Source organism: Galleria mellonella, unplaced genomic scaffold (genome assembly GCF_026898425.1).
Source record: "Galleria mellonella isolate WM207_F2 unplaced genomic scaffold, CSIRO_AGI_GalMel_v1 utg56, whole genome shotgun sequence".
Lineage (NCBI taxonomy): Eukaryota > Metazoa > Arthropoda > Insecta > Lepidoptera > Pyralidae > Galleria > Galleria mellonella.
The window spans coordinates 831101-850874 of NW_026442117.1; the positions used below are offsets into that span (position 1 = coordinate 831101).

The 19774-nt window shown below is 34.4% G+C and overlaps 2 protein-coding genes across 2 annotated transcripts in view; both read left to right on the plus strand.

The window, feature by feature from the left end:
• The first annotated feature begins 24 nt into the window (after positions 1-24).
• LOC113512654 (peroxiredoxin-5, mitochondrial) lies at positions 25-2187 on the plus strand. The gene is made up of 3 exons (XM_026896575.3): positions 25-281; positions 353-619; positions 1868-2187. The coding sequence occupies exons 1-3, from the start codon at positions 177-179 to the stop codon at positions 2063-2065; spliced, it is 570 nt and encodes a 189-aa protein (XP_026752376.2). The 5' UTR covers positions 25-176; the 3' UTR covers positions 2066-2187.
• An 896-nt stretch (positions 2188-3083) lies between these two features.
• Positions 3084-19774, plus strand: part of LOC113512576 (apoptosis-resistant E3 ubiquitin protein ligase 1) — a 68562-nt gene continuing 51871 nt past the window's right edge. Inside the window, exon 1 of the mRNA XM_052899201.1 lies at positions 3084-3448. Within this exon, the coding sequence (XP_052755161.1) occupies positions 3283-3448 (166 nt within the window). The 5' untranslated portion in view covers positions 3084-3282. The remainder of the gene's footprint in view (positions 3449-19774) is intronic.

Sequence of the window (19774 nt, forward strand, 5' to 3'; positions counted from 1 at the left end):
TGATATTTTTGACAGTAACTTCCTATCTATTTCTATACGTAATCTATAATGTCATAATATTTATCCAGTTGTTTTCAAGGTCGTATACCTATTACAGTAGTTGTCAAATTGAATCAATAGTCACAGAATCAATAGAGAGATTGTCAAGTTAATAAAAAATACATAACTAGTCACCAATGTTTGTTACGAGGTCAACAATTATCCGAGGTATTGCTGCATTCAATAAGCAGTCTTTGACCCGAGCGCTGCACACTACTCCATTAGCCATGGCACCGATAAAGGTACTTTCATATTAATGAAATGTTTACATAAAATTATATAACTGTCGGCTTATTTTCCTCCTGTATTTCAGGTTGGTGATCCGCTACCGTCTGTGGATCTGTTTGAGGATTCGCCGGCGAATAAAGTAAACATTTCCGATTTGACTGCCGGCAAGAAAGTTGTATTGTTTGCTGTACCCGGCGCTTTCACACCTGGCTGCTCTAAGACTCACCTGCCGGGATATGTTCAGAGTGCTGACAAATTAAGGACAGAAGGTGTCGCGGAGATCGTTTGTGTGTCTGTCAACGATCCTTATGTGATGGCTGCATGGGGCACACAGCATAACACTAAAGGAAAGGTTAGATGTTAAGTTTTGTATTTACTTATGTACATAGTAAAATACTTGATAGCATAACAATACTGATTGTTTATGTTTATTTATTTATTTATTTTGCACTATATTGGACCATTTATAAAATAATAAGTATAGTCAATTTGAATGAAAAGTGAAACAAAAGGTGGCCTTATCACCAAGTAATCTTTTCCAGACAATTTTTGAGTAGAGGACATTGAGAAAAAAGACAAAGTTAAGATGTACTTTTTTAAAAAAAAAATTTTATAAAATTTAGAACGGCATACAAGCTGACAGCCCACCTGATGGAAAGTAGTAACCTTTGCCTATAGACATGAGCAGTACCATGGACATAACAGAGTATACTGTTTCGCCCATGATACCCCCCATGCGTTGCCATTCCTGAGGACTCAGGTGTTATTCCTCTGTACCCAGTAAATTCACGCCATATCCCATTCTTCAAACCAAAACACAACCATGCAAACACAACTGCTTTACGGTTAAAATACAAATGGGACAGAGATACCCAAGCAATCGACTTTTGTACAAAGTCTCCTTCAGGTATTATATTAATCTATAGCTTTTGACTTTAATATGTCCTATATAAGTTTATATGATAATTAAATTTTGTATTTTACACAAATGTTTATGATGAACTTTTACTTGTTATCATTTTTTAAGTAACAAACAAGTCTGTCACATCTTTATCTGGCTTTTGTTAATTATAACTAAGAAGATAACCCCATGTTATTGTAGGTAAGAAGCACCATTATACAAAAATATCTTGTGTTCATACCAAAACTGAAATAACCAAATCAATACCTGTGTAGTTGTGTGCTGCTGACCTTCAAGCTCACATGATTGTAAAAATAACCACTCCTACATGTTAAACGGTGTGCTGTCACTTTTCACTTCCTATTGTATTGTTTAGTTTTTTAAACAAATATTAAAAAACTACAATCATTTTTTTTTTAATTCTATTTTTTCATATTAACAGATTAAATGACGTTTTAGACCATAACATCTAATATCAATAATGTTAGGAACCATAATCATCTATTTTTTTTTCTTATATCATTTAGCAACTATGTAATAGTTTTTGGAATAGTTATGTATTTAGACTTCTATAAAAGTTGATGTAATTTTATTGGAAATATTAGGCTAATATTCTGCTATTATATGAGAGAGCCCAACAGTGGGATATTAATAGGCTGTTATGGAGTATTAAAAAAAAAATTCTTTTTATATCAACAGGTTCGCATGCTTGCAGATCCAAGTGGGAATTTTATTAAAGCTCTTGACTTAGGCACCAACTTGCCTCCTTTAGGCGGTTTCAGATCGAAACGCTTCTCTATGGTGATCAACAATAGTAAAGTAGAAGAACTGAATGTAGAGCCTGACGGTACGGGCCTGTCCTGTTCCCTTGCGGATAAAATCAAGATCAAGAAGTAAATCTCGTTAATTTAAGACCTGTTGTGAATATGTATGCTTTACACAGACCATAGACTGTCGGAGCACACCTTGTGATATGATGAATCAATTTATATTAGAATTTTATTGGACCTCACACAAAATGTGTTTTATTTCAGTAGAATTATTAATTGAAATATGAATCAAACTCAAGACAAAAACCTTATTCTACAATTTTTGAAAATTATATAGTGAACACTCTATATAAGCAACCTCTCTATAAGCAATATTCTTTATATTTTATTTATTCTACTCAACTTAGTAAAGAAAATAAATAAAATTATTTTTCAGATAGTATTTTTATTCTCCTTTTTTCCATGTAAGCAACTTTTCACAATAAGAACTTTTTTTTATTGAAATTGGTTCAAATGAGTTGCTTATACAAAGTGTTCACTGTATTTCTATACATGGCAAGGAAGTCTTATTTATTAAAAAATAGTCTGAATGTAATTGCAGATTGATTTAATGTCATGATAGTGTATAAAAATCCTGTTTCACATTTATTTACATTTAACCACTCAACTGATTTTAATGAAATTTTTAAATGCGTACCAAATGTTTGAAACATTCAGTGCATATTTACAAAATTCAGATTTATCGCAGACATAGGATAGTTTTTATTCCGATTAAAAATAATTATTCATTAAAAATAATTATAGCATTATAACAGCAAAAGTCAAATCAATGTTATAAATCTAATGTGCTAACATACAATGTTATAATAAATGTATTTAACCCGATTCTATATACTTCAGGTATTTTTTTTATATATTATAATATACATATAATAAATTTGTATAAAGATAATGCCTGTTCCTGGGAGATTTAATATAAATATTTTTAGGAATTTTTGAATATATATTGTTATGTGTTTTAGCATCCTGCAAAAATTACTGCTCCAAATTGAAGTCGGTATTCATAGTTGTGTTTCTGAAGGTTTACCTTAAAATCTAGTACATGTTTTGTCTTGATATGTTCTATTTCATTAGTTTTCTTACATTCAATATAAAGTCGTGGATAAAAGTTAGTTTAGTAATGTCACAATAAATACAAGCATGAAACGGAACGTTCTGCAGTAAACTGCAATGACATTATGTCAATAAAATGTCATTGTCAAAAACATTTAAGGCCGTCCTTGTTTATTTATTTTTCGCGAATTTAAATTTTCGATATAATAATGTTATTATGATTAAATAAATATGTACAAACAAATTAACTATTACGGCACTACACTGTTTCTATGTTTAATTATTTATTTAGCGCGCTTAGTATTAACTGAAATATTTGAAGACGAGAGTTTGCGAGTGGACGAATGGTTAGAGCAGAACGATCTAGCAGATTACAAGAAACTATTCAGAGATTATGGTAAGTATTTCTTAATAGATTTGTAGTAAATATAATAATCTTTTATTTAACATTATATACTTTCCTCAAATGCTTTAAAAAGTCTACGAATAAATTTATTAAATAAGTCATCTGGTTGGGTATCTTTTGCCCCACTCGTGTCTCGTCTATGAAGCTGCTGTACCTGCATTAGTATTTATTTATTTACACTTTATTGCACCAAGTAAAAAGAGAAATAACAAATACAGTAAATATTAATGAGAAGTGATACAAAAGGCGGCCTTATCGCTAAGCAATCTCTTCCAGACAACCTTTAGTATTTAGGTTTGAAGAATGGAATATAGCAGTGAATTTACATGGTACGAATATGGTATTACCATAGTTCTTAGGAATGGTTACACATAAGAATGCTGTGGGTGTTATGTAGTATACCTTGTATAATCCATGGTATTGGTCATGTCTATAGGAGGCACGATAGCATGAAAAGTAAAATCGATATTGTTTTGGGACAATATCCATCAGATGAGCAGTCAGCTTAGTTGAATATGAAAATTAATGTTCCAGAACTTTACTTTCTATCTGTAATATTAATGGGAAATTATTATTCAATTTGCATAGATCTCACTTAAAATAGTAACTAAATATTGTGTAATTCTTATTAACATTGTAAATGAGAGAGTGAGTACTTTCTTTTGTTATCTTATAGCACCTTAAAAGTTCAATCAATCACTAGGAAAATTGGAATATACAAGCTATATAGGGTGGAAAAGGAAGGCTGCTTTATATTCCAATCAGTAAATATATCCCAGTCACTCAGATGAAGTCACATGTAAAAGCTAGTTATGATTATTTTGACTGATAGTTTACTGAACATGATGATCTGTTTAAACATAATTAAGTATAAATTTACAAGCAATATTATTTTTGAAACTTAACATCTACAAATATAATTTGAGGAATTGATTATGCATTAATATCTATTTATTATTAAAATTTTTGTATTGTATTGTATTATAAAATCTTTATTGTACATAACACAGATTGAACACTGATAAATGATTTAATATACAATGGCGGACTTATCCCATAAAGGGATCTCTTACAGTCAACCTTTGAGAAGTTGAAAGAAAACTGTAGAATGTATAAGGGCAATAACCGTACAATTAAAGATAAACTAAATAATACCCAGTAAAAAAATTTAATATATAGTACAATAAAAACAGCTCTATATACCTACATATGTAAATAATAAAAGTACATGAATAATATTTAGTTGTATTGAGAATAAGTCTAAAGATGTGTCAATATCCAAAAAGATTTTATATTATATCTTATTTTATTTTTCATACCCCAAGCCCTTACTATTTGTATGTTTAATAAACAATTAAACATACAAATGGTAAGTACTTATTCAGTATAAAGAAAACGACTGTATAGCCAGAGACTTTAAAATATAATTAAATGATTACATCACAGTTTCAGAGATGTTTCCTCCCACGAACACTCAGGTTGTGGAATAAGTTCCCTGCTGAGGTTTTCCCAACAAACAACAGCATGGGGTACTTCAAAAGGGGGGTAAATAGGTTTCTTCAGGGTTGGATATGCGCACATAATACCTCTGGTATTGTAGATGTTCATAGGGTACTGTAACCACTTACCGTCATGTGGGCCGTATGCTTGTTTGCCACCTCAGTGGTATAAAAAAAACTCATAGAAGTCATATATCAAACATACTTGGAATGCTACAAAGTTTTTTATTAAATTTTACCATAATTGATGAATTCTTTTATTATTTTTTATATGTGTCATTATTTGTTGTTATATTGGTTCCTTCAAAATGGATGTAAAGCCTTATTCCAAATTAAGTTCCTTACTATGGGACATTATTACTTTTTCTTCTCAAAATGCTGTAAGAGGTGAAAAAGGGAACAAATCATAATATACTAGTATAAGGGAAAGAAAACTATGCCAAATCATGTGGCCAACAGGTTCATCATACCTTGTGTCCTCTTAGATAGAGCCAGGAAGAGACTCATGCCTAGCAGTGTAATTTTTAATGAATTATTATGGTAATCATAATAATAAACAATTATTTGTGAGCTCCAGTTACAGAGATCATTTTTCATTAGGTCGGTCCTCAGCTAGTCTGTCAATCTAAGTATCATAAAAAACATATAAAACAGATAAAAATGTACATTGGATTATAAATTAAAATATCCACTTTTGACTGATTTTTTTTTCCACAATTATTGCAATTTTTATATTCATAATATTTTACTATTAATAAGTACTATATATTCATAAATATATAATTTGAAATAATAGGGAATAATTATATAATTTATAATTAAATTCATTATGCTTTATTGCACCACATACTTAAGTACTAGATTACTGTAAATAATTGAAACAAAGTGACAAAAAAATATACTAGAAAAAAAAAACTGAATTGTTTTCTTACATGTCAATTAATCATTCATAAACGACTCTCTTTTGCTTTAAGGGCGCATGAAATTAAACGGATACCGTTAAAGGCACGTTATTCAATAGATATGGCTGGCACAAGATCCCGCGGGCCCGGAGCGCGGTTCCCATGACGTCGTCAACCCACCACCCACCTACCCTCACACCAACCCAAATTTCTCTGCCCACCCTCGCCCCCGTCGACGCGATCCGGGTTGTGAGCTCAGTCGCACCGCAACCGCCGCGCAGTGCGCACGTCACGTACATATGCATATCTTCACACATCACTCAATATGATCGCTTTAATACACCTTGTGATAAAAAGTATTATATTTACCATAGAAGCGTTATAAATTATCGATGAATTAATATTCGTAGAGGGATTTCCTAAAGGCCCTGACATTCCTTTTAATGTGAACATCCTTTGTACTTAAAATAAATAAGTTTACAAAGGGTGTCAATTGATACTATTGTTGGTTCCTCGATTTTCGATTAAAAGCTAACCGTAACTGATCAGTCATGTGGCAGTTTGAAGATACCGAAATTTACTCCATCGGGATGATCCATCCTTCTCACAGCCGTCATTCAGGACTTTCAATGTTGTCGAGCGTCTCTCAGTTTTCAGGTACGGTCTTTATATTTATTATTATAGAGTACAAATTTAATTGGCATTACTACCGAAGTCGGCTTTATTAATCCTTAAATCTTTGATATTAAGTTTAAATGCGCGATCACTTGGGTCGAATAACGGATTATGTTTCGTATTAACTTAAAACGCAACCTTGTAATCCCGGTAGTGTAATGAAATCCCTTTATAATCGTTATGAATCTGAAGTAGATCTAGACGACAAGAGCTTGGCGTTATGAATAAAATGTTAATTAAAAGTTTTTAGAGATGCCAATTTACATCATACAATGCAACTCTACATCAGTTGTACGATCGGAGAAAGGAGGCCAGAAGTGGTAGAAGATAAGTGATTAGCTGCCAGTGTCATTATCTTGATGGTAATGAACAAAGGGCGGTTTTATAATTTATTACTACGAGTGGGTAGATTCAATATCGTACGCTTTGACCGCCAGAATAAAATATGGAACAAAAACATATGTATTTGTATAGAGACGTTTTTAAATATTCATGCATAATCATTTATTCATATAATTCCTTGAAGGGAATAATAAAGTGTCTTCATTCATTCATTCCATCGTCATTGTTTATGATATCGTCGCGGGAAATTAAAGGTAACTCCAAACAAGATAGATGTCACGATTTACATACAAACCCTATACATATTTTCTCCTTCCGGGTTCTCAAGGTTGACTGGAAATAATCCCTTCAAGGGATAGGTTAGCCTGTGTACACTGTCATTTTCTCTATAATCTATTATTTGTTGCAAATATGAATGCACAATGAAGCTTATAAAAAACAAACAAGACAAAAATCGAGAGTACTCAATCTAGTGACAGTTTCAAGGACATTTCTAAAGCACTTCCTCTTACATTACGTTTGACAAACAATTTAGATAAATTACGAGTCGGTATTTAGCGGCAATAAATTAAATGAAATATTTATTTGTTTTAAACAGATATTTAACTTTTAGCATGTGTTTAATTGCTTTAAAATTGTAGGCATGCAAATTAAATATATTAATTAAATAAATGAATAATAACATAAATAAATAAACTTTATCTTTTATATTGTTGATATTGCTACATCCAACAAAATTCAGTTATATATTGTACAATAAACATCGCTTAAAATATAAGATAAAAAAAAAATATTTTTTTATATAATAAAATATATTTATTTATATTGATGCTTGTTACTAAACATAAAAAATGGCAAGTTTTGCAACCCAGTTGTTTCTAAAAACCTAACTGCGGTTTTTTTTTTGTTTGGTGAAAATGGTATGGTAACCCCGCCTGCGCTAACGGGATACGCTGGCGGAGCACCAGTGAAGGGTGATAGATGAGAATGAAAACAGGCCAGTTAGCCCATCATGATGAATTCATCAGGAATTAACTCTGATAGTTTCCAAGGGGAACCGCGAGGAGGTCGACCTGGTTGGGTATATTGCTAGCAATGTGATTCTCAGTCTCCATTACTAACAATCCCTTTCTCCCCACCTAACTGCGGTTGTGAACACTTACTCATCAATAAAACTCTTTTTATGAGGTCGGCTTATGTTCAGCTGTAGACAGTTAACGGCTGAAATGAAATTAGATTAATTAATTAAAAAGTTGGCCTCAAACAGTTTGATAACATTGAAACTATCTCCTCCTGAAATAAGTGTATTTCTGCAAAGAGGAAGTCTATGCCATCAGACGCAAACGGATCGCATCTCTTTGATACCGACTGCGTGGCAGCGGTAACAGCATTCTGTGGGCATTATGTAATAAATACGATAGTTCGATCCTCTCATTGTGGGTCAAAATTATTATAGGGGCCATAAAATGATTTGTTTTGCATTTTATTTTCTACTAACATAGTTTAAGTCAATTGTTACTAACAAAAATGGATCTTAGTTATCTATAATAAAGAAATTATCATTATTATTAATTCTTATTACCAAAAGAATTTAATTTGAATTTGAACGTGAATTTACAGGGTACAGAGGAATAACACCTGAGTCCTCAGGAATGGCAACGCATGGGGGGTATCACTGGCGAAACAGTATACTCTGTTATGTCCATGGTACTGCTCATGTATATAGGCGACGGTTACCGCTCCATCAGGTGGGCCGTCAGCTTGTTTGCTATTCTAAGTTGTATAAAAAAAAATACTGTAACTTATGTATATGCTTCAATTTCCATTCAAAGTTGTATAAAAAAAATACTGTAACTTATGTGTATGCTTCAATTTCTGTCCAAAGCTGGATAGCATAAGCAGTATATATGCTATGTAATTTAACTTCATTCTCGGCATCCACAACTGCCTGCTATATCGTACTATTTAAATACAGGGCGTTCAACCTCACGGGTCACCGTTAAGGTGTGGGTCTTACACCCTGAAAACTTAATTGTAGACGTTTCAGCCAACACTCATTTTGTAGAACGAATTCTTTGAATACTAACAATCTGCAACTCTTTTAAATATCTCAGACCTCTGTAGTAGAACCGAAATATTGCCAATTTAAAAGTGTTATTTTAAAACTTATGTTCATTTTTTTATTTTTTTAAACGACTAACTAGGAATTGGTAATTCATACAATAGCAATATCCGTATACTTTAATTATGGTATCTATATATCGGTGCAGTAAGGAATATGTCAAAAGTATGTTATTCAAATAATATTATGTATTAGATAACAGACTATTAACATATTCGAAAATAGATATCAGACTGATATGGGCGATAGTCGAAATGGGTGTAGACCTTTTTTCGCCATCAACGTCCAGAGTAACCCAATATATACATTTTTTTATACAACTTAGAATGGCAAACAAGCTGACGGCCCACCTCATGAAAAGTGGTAACCGTCGCCTATAGACATAAGCAGTACCATGGACATAACAGAGCATACCGTTTTGCCCATGATACACCGCATGCGCTGCCATTCTTGAGGACTCGGGTGTTTTTCCACTGTACCCTGTAAATTCACGCCATATCCCACCCTTCAAACCGAAACTAAGCCATGCAAACACAACTGTTCCACGGTTGAAACACGAATGGGACAGAGGTACCCAAGCAATCGACTTTTGTACAAAGTCTCCCTCTGGTCATTCAAAATTCAAATCAAATCATCTTTATTCAGATAGACTTGTTTACAAGTACTTTTATATCGTCATTTATTAAATTTGCTATAGGGTTCAGAAAGTTGTTATCTGTTGAGAAGAGCCAGCAAGAAACTCAACAGTTACTCTTTTAAATCTCTGTTAACATACATACATACATATCTATAACGCCTGTCTCCCATTAGTGTGGGCAGAAACAATGGAACGACAAATGCTTCGATTCAAACAAACCTCTTTCGCTTCATCAATAGTCATCAGTCTTTTCATGCATGCTCGTCGGTTAAGGGTACTTTTAATTTGGCCCTTCTTTAATACGTCCTGCTATTTGGTCATCACAAGTCCGTCTAGGACGGCCCCTACCGACATCTCCATTCATTCTTGCACAATAAATCTCTCCATTCATTCTTGCTCGATAAATCTCTTTATCTCTGTTAACATTGTGTATTTATTTAAATATACTATGTTTACAATTACATGGTCGTTAAAAAGCCAATTTGTTAGTCGATTGTTAAGAAGAGAGTTTTGTTTGGTATTCCAGTGAGGCTAAGCAATAATTACGGGGTCCAGTGCAGGGGTCGCTTGGAACGGTTTCAAAAAGGCCACGCGATGACCTTTGTCGCTTCGTTGGGATAACTTTATCTTCTGCATAGTTATGGTTAGTTGTAAAAAAGATTGCGTTTGTACATACATGTATTGAACAGAAATTGGAAGCACTAAAATGCAGGATTATTAACATTGTAATAACATTAATAGCTTTTAAATTGTCAGCTAGGTACTTACTAGTACTTTTAAATGTGGTAATCATTCGCCATATCGGGGTAGTGGTAAAAAAAAATATTTTCTTTATTATTTTGCACAGTTATAATATTTTTTACGCACGCCAGATCTTTGGGGACTATTAGCCCCATTTGCAAGCAATATACCCTGTCAGGTCAACCTCCTCGCGGTCCCCCTGGAGGCCATCGTATTGAATTCCAGGTGAATTAATCACGATGGGCTGAATGACCTGTTTTATTATCATCTATTATCCATTTCTGGCGCTCCGCCAGCGTTTACCGTTAATGCAGGTGGGGTTGCCATTTCATTATCATTCATTAAAAAAAAAAGTAGTAGTCAGTTTTTCCGAAGCGTATTTTTTTTTATACAACTTAGAATGGCAAACAAGCTGACGGCCCACCTGATGGAAAGTGGTAACCGTCGCCTATAGATATGAGCAGTACCATGGACATAACAGAGTATACTGTTTCGCCCATGATACCCCCATGCGTTGCCATTCCTGAGGACTCAGGTGTTATTCCTCTGTATCCTGTAAATTCACGCCATATCTCACCCTTCAAATTGAAAAACAGCCATGCAAACACAACTGCTTCACGGTAGAAACACGAATGGGACAGAGGTACCCAAGCAATCGACTTTTATACAAAGTTTCCCTCTGGTAGATTTATATATAGGTTCTGTCATAAAGTGTCCTATTCTAGCAATCCATTAACGTCCCACTGCTGGGCATAATCTCTTCCCATTAGAGGAATATAACCTACTATTACCACGCAGACCAGGCGAATTGATATTCCGATTCTCGGGTTTTCCTTTGTTTATATTTTGCTCTCGTAGTTGCCTTTTACCATAACCTGGGGATAAAATATGTTTTATCCCCAAGTTATGGGGACACCGTCATCTCACCATATGGAGTATTATGTATTTATTCATATGTATTTTAATGTAACAACTACCGGTTTAACTTATGTATAATTGGATCGAGAAAGGTCATCTAGTTTCAGGACAATTCGTAACACTTAATCGTGAGCGTCTGGCTGTAATGCGAGTGCGAGTCTTACTGCATATATTTATAGTTCTTATGTAGTAAAGAGGGTATTTCAAATCGATCCAATTTAGTAACGCCCCACTATTGGACACGAATCTTTCCCACTTCCATTGATAGGTAGATAACCATTTATAATGATTATTTTTATTACTAAGGGAGTAATTAAGATATCTTCTACCACAAATTAGTATTATACAAACTTCTGGACGCAAAAACTTAATTATCAGCATTTCAAGTAACATCCAGCCATTGTTCGTCACACTGCAATGGCGCTTTGGACACGAGCCAGCGGCCTGCGACCAGCGTTACGTACCTAAAGGACAGAGATTTTTGTCCCTTTTTTTTAATGGATGATAATGGAATGGTAACCCTACCCGCGCTATCGGTATACACCGGCGGGGCACTAGTGAAGTATGATAAATGAGGATGAAGTAGGTCAGTTAGCCCATCGTGACGAATTCAACAAGAATTGTTTACGATGGTTTACAGGTGGAACCACGTGGAGGTCGACCTAATATTGCTAGCAATGGGGCTGTTAAACTTTGTTGCTAACAATCCCTTTTCCCCCAGATTTTTGTTATTTTGTGACGTCGCTGTAACGAAAAGTGCTATAACAGAGATTAGGGTTAAACCCTCTAGGCATTTGGAATATATACAGAAGGTGAAGAAAAACCTGACGTTATTATATTATTTGTAGATAGTAATGTTTCGAATGACCAAATGAAATGGGCGACGCACTGCGAACTATCTATTTGGTAATTGTGCACATATAAGTTTGTAATGAAATTGAGTGTGGGGCTTTTTTTATTAGATACTGTGCTTTGACGTGACTTACGTGAGATCTTTATTGTGGTATCTATAATGCATCAGTCTCAGAAAGCCAGACTGTTTTTAAAAAGGAAAGTAAAATTTCTAGTTTAATATCAGTATATGACTATACAATTTTAAGTGTGACGTGTGTAATGACATCCTTTCTATGTAAATCTATCTAGATACTACATCCAACTCGTCAAAGATGCATTGAATTATCAAAAAGAAAATTTAGAAGTTGTAGTTATAACCTTCTTTTCAGAAGTCGGTTACAAAGATCAAGCCTGATCAATAAAAGTGTACCTTATAAAATCAAAACTTCCCAAGTGGCGTAAACAAATATTGCGAAAGTTTGTCGGGGAATGTTTCTTCGACATCCTTTCTATGTAAATCTATCTAGATACTACATCCAACTCGTCAAAGATGCATTGAATTATCAAAAAGAAAATTTAGAAGTTGTAGTTATAACCTTCTTTTCAGAAGTCGGTTACAAAGATCAAGCCTGATCAATAAAAGTGTACCTTATAAAATCAAAACTTCCCAAGTGGCGTAAACAAATATTGCGAAAGTTTGTCGGGGAATGTTTCTTCGACATCCTTTCTATGTAAATCTATCTAGATACTACATCCAACTCGTCAAAGATGCATTGAATTATCAAAAAGAAAATTTAGAAGTTGTAGTTATAACCTTCTTTTCAGAAGTCGGTTACAAAGATCAAGCCTGATCAATAAAAGTGTACCTTATAAAATCAAAACTTCCCAAGTGGCGTAAACAAATATTGCGAAAGTTTGTCGGGGAATGTTTCTTCGACATCCTTTCTATGTAAATCTATCTAGATACTACATCCAACTCGTCAAAGATGCATTGAATTATCAAAAAGAAAATTTAGAAGTTGTAGTTATAACCTTCTTTTCAGAAGTCGGTTACAAAGATCAAGCCTGATCAATAAAAGTGTACCTTATAAAATCAAAACTTCCCAAGTGGCGTAAACAAATATTGCGAAAGTTTGTCGGGGAATGTCTCTTCAAAGGTTTCTTTAAAATGAGGCTGTTGTCGAAGCAGTGCGCGTTGATCGATACTCCTGCTGCGATGTTTATTTATCCGGTCCCTATTTTAATTCTCCATAATGTTTCAGGATAAGAATACAATGTGATAGCACTCTTTCATTCCCAGGATCTTGTAAGACTTAGGGAGGCGATTAGGGAACAAAGCGCTACTCATCGATAGATAAACTGGAAACAAACCTTTTTATTATATGTGAAAAACACTTTTATTATTTCACAATTTTATTAATACGAGTACTTTATACTTGTTCATTTTCACCTTATGACATTTTCAATAAGTGTTACAATTTTAAACCCAGAATTCCACTATGCACCAACAATCAACATTGTTACAATACGGGGCAAAGGATTTGTTATCAATGGAGTAGTTTACTTGAATAAAAATACTTTTTTCTTTTAAAAAGGAGTTTTATAAATGACTATGTTACGCGGTTGTGTCGCCAATTCAAATTTGCTCTTGTGCTGGCAAATTTTAATTGAAGCTGGCGTTTCTCTTTGTGGAGCTAAAACCTGCTTGTTATGAAGCAAAACCTTACACGTGATTCCACGCTCTAAATTCAAATATTTAGAATATAGTGTGTCTACGTAATATCTCATATATACGAAGTAGCTTTATTTACATCATCATCTCAGTCTACTGCTAAACTGTCCACTGCTAAACATAGGCCTCCCCTAGGAGGGTTTGACCAGTAGTTGCCACGTAGACGGACTGGAAACCGCAGTTAGGCTTTGGTGATGGTCTGGGGGTCGCTGCTACCCATTCCTCGATCATGTAAGTGCAGAGAAATATACAGGTGGAATCGGATTCATTACAATCCGTTTAAGGGAATTCTCTAACAGTGAAATTGAATATTGTTTTCAAAGGAATATTGATCGATAAGTGACCAAAAATTTGAGCCTCCCAAACTATTCGTAAGACGGTGCATCCGCGTGCTAGTTGTTTTTCTATTATTTTGGGTACCACTTAGCATACAGCGGGCGGTCGTTGCAGGCGTCGTCCACCTGTGGCCGGGAACTGCGGGGTCGCCGGCCCAGTTCCCTGTCCTACTTCCCAGAGCAACGCAACAAGTGATCAATGGGCATGACCTGCCTGCCTCTGTTACATCATTACAATCAATTCCTTGTGTATAAATACGTCATTGTTCATTGAACGTGTTATGGCTAATAATGAGAGCTGGGGTTTTAAGCGCTATGGACTCTAGGCGTCTATTATTAAAGATTCCTACAAAAAACCGACTTCCATTGACAAAATGACAAAATCAGTTATTTTAATCTATAAACTAAACTATTGAATCGAATTGAAAATTCCATGGGACCAATCTATAAGTATTTTCTTTCACATAAGAAAAGGATTATTCAAACCAGTTTGGAATTGACGGAGTTATGAGGTAACAAACATAAAAAAATGCAACCGATTTGTAAACCTCCTTATTTTTGAAGTCGGTTGAAAACTTTTGTTGTTTTACAGATTAAAATAAGCTGCCGTAAAAATCGTTAAGTAAAATTAGAACACAAAAAATATTATAAAAGATAAATCATAAAACATTTGAAACCTTACAGCTAATCCCTTAGCTTCACAAGAAATTCCACTAAAGAGCTTTTAAATAGGGACGAATGAAAGCATTACAGTTTTCTGCTCTGCTTTTGACCTATCAGGTTTCTTAAAAGTTTATGTCATGAATATACTTAATATTTTTTTTGCATTGTTTTTTTTATCCATTGAATCCAATGAATTGCATTTATACTGGCGGGGCACCAGTAAGAAATGGTAGGTGAGGATGAAAGCGGCTCAGTGAGCCCAATGTGACGAATTCCATAAGAATTAATTACGATAGTTTCCAGGGTATATTGCTAGCAATTGGGCTATTAGACTCCATTACTAACAATTCCTTTCTGTCGCCTAATAGGAGCTAATAGGAGTTACTTATATATTTAAGCTTTTGCTAATTGCCCCTTTGCGTTCCTATCCAAATACGAATATTTTGATTCTCCAAAAACAGCGGTTATAATTACAATTTCGTAAATACCCCACATTGGAAATATTTGAATTTAGAACGTAGAATCGCGTGTCTATAAGTAATTTATTTGTCTTTGTAATAAGTAGTTTATTGTTCTGCAAAAAAGGCAACCTTAATCGTTGTTGTATTTGCAAAAACAAATTTAAAAAGATTTGCTGAAAGAGAACTCTTACAGAGTTAAGCTCGCCTGTTGTACATCTTTATTTAATATAAATTATAACAATGTAATTTTTGTGTACAATAAAGTATAAATAAACACAAATGGGACAGAGGTATTCAAGCTTCTGTTTGGATGCATTTGTGTTTCTGTCGTTTAGCAGTTGTCTGCATGGTTGTGTTTGAAAGGATGGGGCAATGAAATTACAGGGTACACAGGTATAACATCTTAGTCCTCGGGAATGGCAACGCATGAAGAGTATCAAGCAATCATGGCGTTATCAATGTTTTTCGTTGGTTATTCCTTATCGTTTCCCGGGTTATAGATATATAACCCATGTTTACCAGTGGGAGACTTTGTACAAAAGTCGATTGCTTGGGTACCTTTGTCCTATTCGTGTTTCTACCGTAAAGCAGTTGTGTTTGTATGGCTGTGTTTCGGTTTGAAGGGTGGGATATGGCAGTGAATTTACTGGGTACAGAGGAATAACACCTGAGTCCTCAGGAATGGCAACGCATGGGGGATATCATGGGCGAAATAGTATATTCTGTTATGTCCATGGTACCGCTCATGTCTATAGGTGACGGTTACCACTTTTCATCAGGTGCGCCGTCAGCTTGTTTACCATTTTAAGTTGCATAAACATAATTTAATTGCATAACATAGTTACAAGAAATCAAACGAACATCTATTCCTTATTTTTTTTTAACTGATGCAATAAATTGTAAATAAATAAATCTTTTATGAAGGTGTTAAAAAAGTCAGCGATTTGACAGCTAGTAGGTATGTCTACAAACGATTTCGCATGGTAAAAGTGTTATTAGTGCCTACGAACTGTCTGAATCTGAGTAAACGACGTTCATCAGTATCTATTACTATTGAAATCGCTATTTATCAAAAAATAAAAAAGGAGGTTCTCTGTTTGTGTTTTTTTTTGTTTGATACCTCGGAACTTCGTCATTTATAAACTGATTTGGAAAATGATTTTTATTTTCCATAAAACATACGCCAAAATCCGTTCAGCAGTTTGGTTTTTAAATCAAAAGAATTGATTTATTGATTAATGAAATTCTTTTTTTTGGAGGCAAAATCTATTTGTTTGCTCAGCAAAAGATAGACGCAGATAGATAGCAAAAGAAGGTACTTTTGGTAATTATCAAAGAGCACTGATAGTACTTGTCTTTGTTCTTTATCTTTTGGGTATGTAACTTTCCGTAAAATTCTGTATGCAATCTGTGAGTCCTGTTCAAATAAGCATATTTAATTGAAAATCAGTAAGTACGTAACTGCCACAACATTTACGACGTGGATTCAGTCCTTAAAGGACTACATTTACACTTAAAATTAGTTTCAGAACATTTGCCGAGCTCCTCAAAGTCATTCCGTCGATGTTAGTCTAGTTAAAAGCCGCTATTCTGTAATTGTTTGACTGTTAGGGAACCGGGTTTCGATCTAATTTGCAGTTTAGTTACCATTACTTTTTAATTGACTTCTAAAATACAAGGAGGTTCTCGATTGGGTTGAATTTTTTTATGTTTGTTACCTCAGAACTCTGTCACTTATAAATCGATTTGAAAAATCCTTTTTTTATCTGAAATACTTTCATATTGGTACTTTAGAAGGTAATCAGAATCAGTTTAGTATTTTGCTTTTAATACCAAAATAACTGGTTCACCACGATTATGAAGTAGGTTTTTTTTTTGTGGAACAAAATCTACCTACTTGTCTTTTAAACATTACGGTTTAATATTTTCTAAACTATATAAGAAAATGGAATGGTAACATCTTTTAAATTATAGGATTACGCTGAAAAGTTATTTAAATTAGACTTATTGTGATGAGTTTACCAAGAATAAACCCAGAATTCCAGAGAAAACCGAGTGGAAGTCGATCTGTAGTTATTCTTGAAATAAATTCCAGTAGATTGATATTGAAATTGAATTTGCACTCTCGAACTAGCGACATAATGGTTCCATATTGTTCTGCTACATGCATTGTTAGATTAGTGTAAATTGTCAATGCAAACTGATTCCAATTCTCACCTAATTCCTAATTGTTGCTTCATGAGTGCAGTACAAAATTTTAAATACACAATCGGAACTTAACGCGATGTAAAAGCATTTACAAGTAAATAGTACCTACATACCTGCTTCTTTATTGCCAACGATTTAGTTACAGTATAAAATTGTCATTGGTAATAGATTGGATTGACATCAGTACTGGATTCAAGAGTAGCTGATAGGGTCTATTGCTAGAAATCTAGCTAAACCCTGTTCAATTCAAAATATCTTTATTCATGTAGGTCTATTCCAGACTCTTATGATATGTCTAATCTACCGTCAGTTCGGAATGATTTCGACATGAGAAGAACTGACAAGAAAATCGGCTCGTATTCTTTTCATATATATATATATATATATATATATATATATATATATATATATATATATAATACACACACACACACACACACACACACACACATACACACACATATACCATACATATGCTATTGCAAAAAAAATATATTAATCAGTGTTTGTAACCCAAACAGACCAGACAAGCAGCACCCGTTAACGAGTATGACGGATGAGCCATATATTAATCATACAGTTCTCTCCCAAAATTGTGAGTTTGTTACTATCATCATCATCTTAGCCATTATCTGCCCACTGTTGAACATAGGCTTCCCCCATAGGCTGTCATAAGGAATGGTTTATAATTACCATTAATTGTACTTTCATTGGTCCAACGGGCATGGCTTAACTTTAATGCCATTAAACGTTTTCCACTTCATTGACGTGGAATTGGTGAAGTTAGCAGATAAAGTTTAAATAGATGAAAGTAGAAAGTTTTAGTACCATGCAATTATAAAAAATACCTCTCTATTTTCACCATTGCTTTTGATAATATTGATTTTAGTGTTGGAAAATAATTGGAAAAGAAAGTTTTTTAGTTTCCATCAATGTTCTGTTCCATTAAGTGATTCTCTGACGACAAAAAGTTTCGTCATAAAACCTAAGAGGTCGCAAGCCAAGCGTGTAGATGTTGAATTTGTATTGCTTTTTTTTTATGGGTGAAAATGGTATGGGAACCCCGCCTGCGCTAACGGGATACGCTGGCGGAGCACCAGTGAAGGGTGATAGATGAGAATGAAAACAGGCCAGTTAGCCCATCATGATGAATTCATCAGGAATCAACCATGATAGTTTCCAGGGGGAACTGCGAGGAGGTCGACCTGGTTGGGTATATTGCTAGCAATAGGATTCTCAGTCTCTATGATTAACAATCCCTTTCCCCCCATTTCTATTGCTTTAGGTCAGTAAAATTGATTGAAATATAAGTATTTATTGTTTTTTTTTATACAACTTAGAATGACAAACAAGCTGACGGCCCACCTGATGGAAAGTGGTAACCGTCGCCTATAGACATGAGCAGTACCATGGACATAACAGACTATACTGTTTCGCCCATGATACCTCCCATGCGTTGCCATTCCTGAGGACTCAGGTGTTATTCCTCTGTACCCAGTAAATTCACACCATATCTCACCCTTCAAACCGAAACACAGCCATGCAAACACAACTGCTTCACGGTTGAAACACGAATGGGACAGAGGTATCGAAGCAATCGACTTTTGTACAAAGTCTCCCTCTGGTTTTCATTCATTCCAGTCATTATCAGTTCACTGCTGAATATAGGTCTCTTCCATATGCTATAAGGAACGGTCCTGAGCTCCCTGAATCCACTGACTCCCTGCAATGCATTTGAGGTCATCATTGCATACTGCAGCATAATTACAATGCATTACTGTTTCATCTACATTTTATCGTACTCAAAATCACCTATATGATGATAGGATCATCACCAATATGATAGATCAGCCACTAATTGTCCACTACTAAACATAGACCTTCCCCATAAGGGGCTAGTAGTTGCCACGTTTGGCGGCCGAGTTTGCAACCGCAGTTAGGCTTCGGTGATGTTTTAAGAGGGACGTTGCTACTCATTCATTGACCATTAAGTTACCTTAGTTGCCTCTTACGACACCCATGGAAAAGAGTGGGGTTGCCTATTCTATGCCGAGATTTCAACGCGAAAATTGCGTATAACGGTTACAAAAAAAAAAAAAAAACAAAAAAATCCTCTCTCATTCGTGTTATTTGGATCGCCTCTAAATTGTATAAAACAAAGTCACTTTTCGCATCTGTCTATTTATCCGCTTACGTTTATTCGTAAACCACACAGCCGTTTTTGATACGGGTTTCACTGTCGTTTAGA

Excerpts from the sequence above, each read along its gene's own strand:
- LOC113512654 (XM_026896575.3), top strand. The coding sequence starts at position 177 with ATGTTTGTTACGAGGTCAACAATTATCCGAGGTATTGCTGCATTCAAT. Across the intron at positions 282-352 it reads TAGCCATGGCACCGATAAAG|GTTGGTGATCCGCTACCGTC; the intron begins GTACTTTCATAT and ends CCTGTATTTCAG. Across the intron at positions 620-1,867 it reads AGCATAACACTAAAGGAAAG|GTTCGCATGCTTGCAGATCC; the intron begins GTTAGATGTTAA and ends TTATATCAACAG.